This window comes from Primulina eburnea, chromosome 1, assembly GCF_022965805.1.
Source record: "Primulina eburnea isolate SZY01 chromosome 1, ASM2296580v1, whole genome shotgun sequence".
In the NCBI taxonomy this organism is placed as follows: Eukaryota; Viridiplantae; Streptophyta; class Magnoliopsida; order Lamiales; family Gesneriaceae; genus Primulina; species Primulina eburnea.
This window is the reverse complement of record NC_133101.1, coordinates 65,511,828-65,523,343: the sequence shown is the minus strand read 5'-3', so window position 1 is coordinate 65,523,343 and position 11,516 is coordinate 65,511,828. Positions and strand designations below refer to the sequence as shown.

At 30.7% G+C, this 11,516-nt stretch overlaps 1 protein-coding gene across 1 annotated transcript; it reads left to right on the top strand.

Annotated features, from left to right (window-relative positions):
- Positions 1 to 9,898: 9,898 nt before the first annotated feature.
- Positions 9,899 to 11,395, top strand: LOC140802793 (uncharacterized). Its single transcript, XM_073158421.1, has 3 exons — positions 9,899 to 10,050; positions 10,321 to 10,450; positions 10,552 to 11,395. Exons 1-3 carry the CDS (start codon positions 9,945 to 9,947, stop codon positions 11,351 to 11,353), a joined length of 1,038 nt encoding a protein of 345 aa, XP_073014522.1. The 5' UTR covers positions 9,899 to 9,944; the 3' UTR covers positions 11,354 to 11,395.
- Positions 11,396 to 11,516: the final 121 nt, after the last annotated feature.

The window sequence follows — 11,516 nt, the reverse complement described above, 5'->3', positions numbered from 1 at the left end:
AAATTATTAGTAATAAATGGATTTGACACCATTTACCAAATTCCATGCCTCATCTCTGCCCTTTGATCAATGCTTGCACCCAACCAAAATCACATAAATTTGTATATATATATATATATATTTCAAAGCTGTACTGCAAATAACATTTAGGATGAAGCTATACAAATACAATTTGATCTAATTAAAAAATATATATGTATTAATTAATATCATTATCAATATGCATAAAATAATTAATTAGTTGATTTTAGTAAAGTGACAAGACTTTTTTGCTAGCTGAGAACCAAAAATCGAAACTGAGTCTGCACTGATTTGTGGAAGCTTTACTCCATCTGATCAACTTCACGTGTGACTTTAAAGCTGTTGACCAAATTTTTGGTTTTTCAATTTTGTACACCACCACCTTAATTTCAACAGACGACTTTGCCGATGATCATCTGATATTATATATATATATATATATATATAAAAGAAAAGAAAAGAAAAGGAAAGAAGGGAAACATATATAAATACCAACCGGGCCATGAACCTTGTGGGATTATTCAATATAAATTTCAAGAAGAGACGACCCACCATATAAAAGTAGGACATAAGACATGAGATTGTGTTCTTGGAATTATTAAGGAGGCCTGAGCTTCGCTGTCTCGATCCTGTTCTCCCACGGATATATCCATCGATATTCAACCTCAACATCACATACAACGTACGTACTGCTAACAGTTCATGATACAAATAATATATTACTATCAACTTAAATCAGTTGTCAATGCAAAATGTCATGTAACCCACTGTAATTTTAATTTATTTCGGTGGTCGAGTGATCATTCATATAAATATAATAACTTTTGCTATTTAATTATTAAGTTAGCGCTTCTTTAATTTATTCTCACCTTTAATTTGATTAGAATGATACGTCATGAAAATATTTTCTGGAAACGGTCAGTGTTGAGATCGATAATATAATTAAAAACAGAAATTCAATAATTTTTTTTACCAGAGTAAAGCTGTTAGGTCTTAAATGATTAACACTACTGTTACCTTCCCAGTCCATTTTTATCATTCTTTGAAATTAATATGGAAATTAGTTCGTCACTTTCACTCAACGCTCATACATTTTGTGGGTCTCTCCTATGCTAGCTAGGTGAAACAAACACACTCGACATTATATAGAAATTCTGCTACGTACAAAAGATAAATAATGGATTGACGGATTCAAATTGTTGATGTCCATCGACAGATTTCAATGTAAAACTGGAAGAAGAGAAGGAGAGATCGATCACGAATTTCGACTTGATTAAACGAGCACAAATTATTCAATTGATACCATATTGAACCAATAACACGAGCTTGTTCACGTATTTATATGAAAAAAGATATAAATACAGTGGCTAACAATTTTTTAAAAAAATATTCATCGACTATATATAAAGACCAAATAAATAAGCCCAAGATGTGCAGTAAATAGCCGCTTATAAAGAGGGCCGAATCCTTAAAATTTGTCGTGGTACATTTACAGATCCACTGGGCCAAGATCCCATAAATTTATATAGCCGGTGTACAATAAAATAAGGATTGTCGTTCTCATTATAGAAACTAATCAAGGTTATAATGTTGAAAATAAGAGTTGCAATTATTGAAGGTTGAAAATAAGATTTATAAGTATTGAAAATTAGTGTGTGATGATATATATAATGATGTATTTATTTTTGGATTATTTTCAAAGAAATTCTATAAATAGGTCTCTCAATTTGTGAACAAAACACACAATTGAATAAAAATAATTTTATAAAGTATGTAATTTAATATATTTTGTGAATTTAAAATTTTTATTTTTTACCGTAAATTTTTACTTTTAACACGTTATCAGTACGATACTCGAATGTTCGATTCTCCATAACACAAGAGAAATGTAACAACATTCAAAAGTAAAAATATTTATTTTATTGTTTATTTATTTTTATTGTGTATATATTTAATATATAATATCATATTATTATATCAAAGGAGTATATGACACCTCATTATAATAACGTGATATGATTATATTATTACACTGCTTATATAATTTTATTGTGTTATTGTTTATTTATGGTATATATATTTGAATAATATTATGTTATTATATAAAAAGAATCTATGACACCTCATTATAATAACGTGATGTGAATATTTCACTGTTTATATATTTTTATTGTGTTATATAATAATTATAAATATATTTGTATAGTATCACAGTATTATATAAAAGGAGTCCATGACACCTCATTATAATATTGTGATATGATATACATAATTATTTAAATATGATTAACATTATATACATCATATTATTACCATAAAATTTACATATACGTATATTTATTTTTTAAAGATTTTGTAACAATCATAAATGGTTAATTTTTACCCGATAAATATGATTTACAAACACATCCAATAACTCCAAACTTACTCTTCCTCCCTAAAATTTTTCTTCATCGAAATTTTCAAAAAAAAAGAAGATTGTTCTTTCAATGTTATTTTGTATAATTATTTTTGTTATTATACTCACTAGTCTTGTATTTATCGGAGAATAGCCGCCTCACATTTTTTCTTTATTTTTAAGAATGCTTGTATTTATAAATTATCCGTCACTTTTTATTGCCATATTAATAGATTTAGAACTTAACTAATAAAATGCATTGTTATTTTTATAGTATTAACATGTCAAATTCAGCAAATCTCGAATTTGTTGCGCTCGACATTACGGGAAAAAATTATATGTCATGAATTTTCGATTTAGAAATGCATCTTATGTCATTAGTTCTAAGTGAGACCATTAAAGAAAAGAAAATGAACAACGAGCTGTTAATGAGAAATCAGCAGTCCCGACCCATTGGATCAACATTATTTCAAGATATAAATGTTGTAAATAAAAATGAATTTAAACCTATAAACCAAAATCAAAAAGGTTTTGGTCGAGGTTGAAATCGAGGTCATGGACATGTACGTGGAAGTGGTCATGGTCGCGGCCGTGGTTTTGAAAATAATCGAGATAATTACTTCAATAACTCATCTCAAAAGACGTCACGAATCACCCACTGAAAATGCATCATGAGAACATGAGTGTTAATGGAAATCACTTAAAACGATTTGAAAGTTTTTGTTTTAGATGCGGCACTCCAGGACATTGGTCTCGTATTTTTCGAGCCCCCGAGCACCTTTGTAAGCTCTATAAAGAAGCAATAAAGGGAAAAGAAAAAGAGATCAGTTTCACTGAACATATTGGCCGTTTGAGTGATTCAACTCATTTTGATACTGCGGATTTTCTGAATGATTTTCTTTGAAAATGATCAATATATTGGTGGAATTGAAATGTAAAATCTTTTGAACCAAAATAAATGTGAGATATTTTCTTACAATGTGACATTTGACATAATAAATGACAATAAAGATGATGAACCAAAATCTTTTAGTGAATGTAAAAATCGATATGAAGAGATAAAATGGAAAGACGTCATCCAGGTTGAATTCGATACGTTAAATAAACATAATGTTTTTGGATATATAGTCCTTACACCCGAAGCTTTAAAATCTGTTGGGTACAAATGAGTTTTTATTCGAAAGCGAAATGCTAAAAATGAAATATTAAGATATAAACCTCGACTTGTTGCACAAAGTTTTTTCAAAAAACTGGAATTGATAATGAAGAAATGTATTATCCTGTTATGAATGCAATTCAGTTTCGGTATTTGATTAGTTTAGCCATATCTGAAAATTTAGAAATGCGTCTTGTGGATATTGTCACAGTTTATTTATACGGATCACTCGATAGTAATATATATACGAAAATCTCCGGAGGATTTAAGAAGCATGAAGGACAAAGTTCAAAACCCAAATAATGTTATTATGTAAAATTGCAAAGATCATTATATGGGTTAAAACAATCCAGTCGAATGTGGTATAATCAGATAAGTGAACATTTAATGAAAAATGGATATGTAAACAATTCAATATGTCATTGCGTATTCATTAAGAAAACAACATCCGAATGCGTAATTATTGTTGTATATGTCGATGATTTAAACATCATTGGAACGAATAAGGAAATTCAAGAAGTTGTGTCGTATTTGAAAGAAGAATTTGATATGAAGGACCTTGGAAAAACAAAGTATTGTCTAAATTTGCAAATTGAACAAAAATAATGTGAAATATTTGTTCACCAGTCAAAATATACAGAAAAAGTCCTTAAAATTTTAATATGGAAACATCAAATTCTTTAACTACTCCAATGGTTGTTAGATCATTAAACATAGAAAAAGATCTATTCCGTCCATGTGAAAACGATTAAGTTATTCTTAGTCCAGAAGTACCATATCTGAGTGCTATTGGTGCCCTCATGTATCTTTCAAATTGTACAAGACCTGATATATATTTTGCTGTAAATTTATTGACAAGATTTAGCTCATATCCAATAAAGAGACACTGGAACGGAATTGAATATATGTTCCGTTATCTACAAGGAACGACAGACTTTGGACTTTTATATTCAAAAGATACTAATCAAAGCATAATTGGTTATGCTGATGATAGGTATTTATCTGATCTACACAAGGCATGTTCCAAACTGAATATGTATTTACTCGTTGAGGTACTACAATTTCTTGGCGTTCAAATAAACGAACACTTGTAATAACATCATCAAATCACGACGAGATTATTTCACTACATGAAGCAAGTCGTTAATGTCCGTGACTAAAATCAAGGACTGAACATATCCAAATCTCATGCGGATTATCATTCGACAAGAAGCATGTGACACTATATGAAGATAATACTGCTTGTGTTACTCAAATGAAAGAAGGATGCATAAAAAGCGACAGAACTAAACATATTCCCCCTAAATTTTTCGCATTCAGCCAAGAGCTTGAGAAGAATAAAGATATTGATATTCGTCACATTCGGTCAAGTGAAAACTCATCAGATCTCTTCACAAAGACACTTCTTACGACAATATTCAGAAATTATATATATATATATATATATATATATATATATATATATATATATATATATAATATTGGGATGCGCAATCTACGAAATTTGTGAAGAATCGTTCGTGTTAACATGAGAGGGAGTTTACCTGACTGCAATCTTTTTCCCTTAATATTGTTTTTAACCCTATGACTTTTTCCTAGTAAGGTTTTTAACGAGTCATTCTAAAAACACGTAACAAACACAATCATTATATCATGATCATCATCACGAGGGGAAGTATTGAAAATAAGAGTTGAAATTATTGAATGTTGAAAATAAAAGTTGTAAATATTGAAAATTAGTGTGTGATGATATATGCAATGATGTATTTATTTTTGGATTATTTTCAAAAAAATTTATAAATATGTCTCTCAATTTGTGAAGAAAACACATAATTGAGTAGACAAAATTTTATAAAGTATGTAGTTTAATATATTTTATGAGTTTGAAATTTTTTCTTTTGTACCGTAATTTTTTACCTTTAACATATAATAATTATTAATTATAACTTATCCTGTCACTCGTATGATAACACTACAATATGTTGAGAATAAAAATTATTCCTCGAAAGAGAAAATTTGTATAATGGTGGAAAAAAAGCATTTGATATTATTAAAACCAAGAACTTTGAAATTGCATACTTTTTTATGTAGTCAATAAAAATGGGATGGCAATAATTTTTAAAATTAATCCAATATATCACTTTATTCTAAATTTGAGTTTTATTATGAAAATTTTATAATTAAATATACTTGTCCTTAATATATAAATTATAATTCTTTTTTTTCGATTTTTTATTTTTTTGACATTTCAATTTTAGTTCTTTTCGCATGCTTGTTTCGTCCATTTTTATAGATACTCGAACAAGATTAAAAATTTGTGATTTGTTTTCGTCATCAATCAATTCTACCAAAAAAACATCGAATTTTCATTAATATGGTAAACACTTGGTTTTACAAATAAGAAAGAGGGAAAAAAAATATAATATATTTTAAAAAGAGCAAAAAATATTTAAAAATAAACATTTTGAGTGAGAGTAAAAAAAAATTAAAACAAAAAATCCAAAAAAATGATAAAAAAAATTAAAATATATATACATATATAAGCTTTTTAGAAAAAAATGTGCACAGCATCCCCTACTGTGGGGATGCCACAGTAGGGGATCCTCGTCCTAAAAATTACGATATTCCTCCAATGAAATTACAGTTGTTTTGGAAGAAACATGTTGAGGCTAGGATCTAAATATGTTGCTCCGATTGGATTTTTAGAAATATGATATGATATGATGTGATATTTGAAAATAACAGATGAAATAATAAAAATGGCGTGCCTGTATTTCAGCCTTCTGTCGCTAGCTATACTCTCCCACATATAGTTAAAGCAATCACATTTCCCATCAATGTTGTGCAATCTTAGTTATTAATTAATTATCAAGGCCCTTAATTAATTTCTCTTAGCTGTCCTGTGTAGGTACACCTATTAAAGGAATATTAATTGGACATGTTCTTTGCTATCATCATCTACAAGTCACACACACACGCACAAACACACATAAAAAGTAAATAAATATTCAGTATCGGTTTTGGCTCGCTTCAGTTAAATTAATTGGCATATCTTAATAGATAATCGAGCATTTTGATTTATATGTATATTGATATTTGCTATATAAAAGAATGACGACGTATATTTCCTCTGTAAATAAATAGGAATTAAAACCAGATTTAGAGATTAAAAAAAAAAAAAAACTATGAAAAATGGAATGTACAATTACCCAAGCTGGGAGATGCTTATAATAATATCGATATTTTAGCATCCCTTCTGCCATGCAATAACTTGTCACACCCACATATCTATAAGCTAGTTAATGTCTATATATGACGAATGCACACAGTGATTGCATCATCCATACCCCCACCAACCTCACACCATGCATGTCCCTCTCACTTTATTGCTAGCGGTATCGTGTTCCATGGATATGTAACATATTATTATAACATAATATTATTTTTTTTGCTTTTATATATGTTTGCTATTTTTTCTCTCTCTATTTCATCAAATTTAAACAATTTTAGTATTTTTCTCATGTGACGTCGATGTTTATAATTTCGTTACAATATTCCCAATGAAAAATTATTTAAATAACCAAAAATACAAGAACAAGACTAAAATTTGATTAAAAAGACGACCAAAATAAGATTTTTATTTCTTGGGGTCGATTTTGGTTTAAAAATTCTTCTTTTTGATGGCAAAAGTATTTGTGAGCCTAGGCTTTCCCCTTCTTGATCATTAGTTGATTATGTTTTGCAAAAAGTTGGAGACATGTGACGATTTTTTTTATAATTTGCTTGAATAGTTTTATGTTTTGTGAACAAATTCTTCCTAAACTTGTACATAACATTTTCAATATATATATATATATATATATATATATATATATATATATATATATAGTCCTTACAAATGACGCTGTGGAAGATGGTATATATATAGAATCCAACACCATGCATGACGCTTGTTTAATGTTCTTCAATGTAATATTTAATGTGTTTCTTGTCATGCTAACGTAATCTTGATATATACATTCCATTATTATACGTCAGAGCATATTTAATACTCCAATAGATGTACATGCTCATGTGCTTCTGCTCTTTTCTTTTTTACCACGTATGAGTGATTAATTTAGATTCAGACTGGTCTCGAAATAACGGTACTATAATTAAATGAATTTATAGTAATACTAATTTTTAGAATAATAATAATAATAATAATTTTTAGAATAATGATAAAGTTATATTCTGCGCGCATGAATCAGTTTCAATTTGTTTTTAATTATATTAGCATATTTCACTTGAAAGATTGAATGAATATTTTTGTCGATGATATATATGGTCACGATGGGGAAAAAAATACATATGAATGAATAATGAAATTTGAAAGACTTATGTAAAATGTTGAATTTAATTTTGGTTGTTGAACTTGAATTTACAAATATGATAGTATAGTTATATATATTAAAAAAAAAAAACAGAAAAGAAGGAAGTGCCCCAGCACTAAAACATTCAGGCCCACTGGATACCTTTTATTAGTAGAAATAATATATTGTGAAAAATGTATTTACTTGAGTATTTCATCACCAGTTGTGTGTAGGGGTGGGCAATCGGGTCGGGTTTTTCGGGTTCCACCCGACCCGAACTCGACCGGGTGCAATTTTCGGGTAAAATAGGGTAAATGCGAATATTTTTAAGTCGGCTCGGGTTTGGATATAGAGTTGGTACCCGAATTACCCTATCGGATACCCGATTTAAAAAAAAAAAACATATGAGCTTCTAATGACCGGTCCACTTTAATAAATTGAAAAGGACAAAGTCCAAAGGCCAAGCTTATAATTCTACGTTTCAAAATTCCAAAAATCCATTCCAAAGGCCAAAGTAAACGCACCTCGCGAGACTTCTACTTAGAACGGTTATCAAACTCAGATAGTGATATTATAGAAAATTCTAGAGTTCATCAATTGGACCAGATTTATCTAATCAAATATTTTAAAAAAAAATTGAAAATTTATAAATTATGAATATTACCAAAGTATATAATTCAAATTTTTTTATTAAAAAAGTCTGTCAATTACGAGAACAATTATTTTTTGTTTAATTAATTTTAGTGTGTTATAAAATTAGTACTCTATATTGTGTTGTTTGTGTAACTTTTGTACACATTTACGAGATAATATTATTTTGATAAGCTTATTTTCTCGTCATATATTATTTGTTAGACACAGAAGGATAAAATGTTACTTTTTCAAAAAAAAAAAAACCTGAACCCGAAATTATCGGGTACCCGAAATTCGGGTAGTGGTCTAAATCGGATCGGGTTCGGGTAATTAAAATGCTATCGGAAAAAATTGGATACCCGACCCGAACTACCCTAAACCCGACCCGTACCCACCCCTAGTTGTGTGTGTCATTATGACTTGGGAGAGAAGTAATTAAACGAGAATTCCAGCTATCATTAGTGCTTTTTTTTTATTAAATAACTTGTCCATCCGTCGTTTGAGACTAGCTAAATATCTAATAAGATACAAGTCTAAACTAGGCTAAAATTTAATTAAAATTAACAAACAACAATTTCAAACGATTGATACGATATATATGTGTGTATATATATATACGAAAAGGTCGGCGGCCACAATTATTAATTAAAAATTAATCTACTCGTTGCGATGTGGGACATGCACCATGAGTCTGACATTATAAGTCCACGCAATAAAATGAGGCATTAATTCTCTCTTTCTCCAACAAATTTCATTCTGCTAAAATTATTTTCTTCATTTTTTAGTTTGCTTGTAATTAAAAACTCAGTATTCGAATATTTTTCACTTACATGAATGTATTACGACCGAACATTAACCAAGTAAATTAATAATCCATTCTAGTTTTAATATTTATGAAATAATTAAATCTTTTCACCTGGCAAATGATGTTTTATGTACCATATTTGAAATTAAAAAAAAAACTACTTTAAATATTATTTAATACGTAAATAAGTAGTCGATCAATTTGGGGTACGGAATTAATGGCGAAGAAAACGCTGATTGACTTCCTGTTTTTTTTTTTTAAATAAAAAACCAAATTTTTAGGTACAATTTTTTTGGGTCTATGTAGCTTGATTAGCATGGGTAATAACATATTTTCTTTTTCAAATACAAAATTTAAGCAATAATATATACTACCTTGAACGCACAAGCCTAGGGATATTATATTGCACGAGTACTATTAATTAGCTCTATTTATAGTAATGCTGGGGTAGAATATTGGATCACAATTAAATAAGTCCTTGTATATTATATATACGCTTCACCCGCAATTCAGAATCCAAACCATACCACAACTATAATCTCAAACACTCGTATACGTTTTTCATCTCAAAGACTGAAAATGAAGTTGAAGAAAGGGCCATGGACTCGGGAGGAAGACCAGAAGCTGCTGGCTTACATTGCACATCATGGCCATGGCAGCTGGCGTATCCTTCCCGCTAAAGCTGGTAATCCATATACCATGCCACTATCCATGCATGAACATACACACCTTAGCTAGGTTTAGACAGCGCACTCGAATCGAATCCGATCACGATTATCATAATTTTATGAAATATAAGTGAATAAAACCTTAAGAGCTGCGTACTAATTTTCTCTTGCACGCCTGGATTTGAATATCAGCTTGATCCTTTTTCTTTGAAGTCCGCAAAACATAATTTAGATGTCATCGATCTGCTCAAAATAAATTAACTTTTACCTGTTGGTGTAAAATGCAGGGCTTCAGAGATGTGGAAAAAGCTGCAGATTAAGATGGACAAACTATCTAAGACCAGATATTAAGAGGGGAAAATTGAGCTCCCAAGAGGAAAAGACTATTATTCGACTCCATGCTCTCTTAGGAAATAGGTACTAACAATTATACAAGTCTTGAAATTCTATTCATATACAAAATAATATATATTTGGGGGGTGTACATGTATATGTCGGCTTATTCAGCTTGGTTTTAGGTGGTCAGCCATTGCAACTCATTTACCGAAAAGAACCGATAACGAGATCAAGAATTATTGGAACACTCGACTCAAAAAACGGTTGAGCCGGATGGGAATCGACCCGATGACCCACAAGCCCAAGAACAATCCAAGCGGCTGTACTCAACCGAGGGATGCTGCCAATCTGAGCCACATGGCTCAGTGGGAGACGGCTAGGCTTGAAGCAGAAGCCAGGCTTGTACGCGAGGCCAAATTCATGTCTAACATTAAGCTCCTCCGCAAAACTACCGTGCTTCCTCCAGTTGCTCCTCCGCCTACGGCACAAGTTCATGTGGACGCTCCCTACCATGACATCATTAAAATCTGGCAATCAGCCGAATCATGGGCTGCAACTACACAACATAAACACGTCACCACGTCCGCGGCTTCCAGCAACTTCTTCGGCTCAGCGGCTGGAACCCTGGAGTCGCCGACGTCTACCCTGAACTTTCCTGGCGACGGTTTCACCCCTAAAGATGGGTTCGATAACAGTCCTTTAATGGAAGCCTTGATGTCCAATGCAAACGCAGCTGCATGGGAACGAAACTACCACCCACAGCCAAAGTGCGAACCAGAGAATTCAGCTCAACCCCATCATGAATATAATAGTATTGGGAACCCTTTGGATTATGATTTTAATATCGACCTTGTTTCTAATGAATATAACTCAGATGGGTGGAGCGTCATGGACAGTGGATTCGAAAATCTTGAGGGCAACGACAATTATTGGGATTATTTAATAAATTTGGCGACCTCTCCCGTGGGATCTCCGATGTTCTAGGATTCCTTGGAAAATAGTTTTGATCGATCTGTTGAAGTATTCTTACTCATTGATGTATCAAAAATGACAATAAAGTGTTTTTTGAATTCGTATCGAATTTAATATGTTACCGGCCAAGATAACTTCCGAACGAAGGCGCTTAATTTGATTTGTTTTATTTCCA

Coding starts and splice junctions, on each gene's coding strand:
- LOC140802793 (XM_073158421.1), top strand. CDS start 9,945: ATGAAGTTGAAGAAAGGGCCATGGACTCGGGAGGAAGACCAGAAGCTG. Junction 10,051..10,320: donor TATCCTTCCCGCTAAAGCTG/GTAATCCATATA, acceptor TGTAAAATGCAG/GGCTTCAGAGATGTGGAAAA. Junction 10,451..10,551: donor CATGCTCTCTTAGGAAATAG/GTACTAACAATT, acceptor GCTTGGTTTTAG/GTGGTCAGCCATTGCAACTC.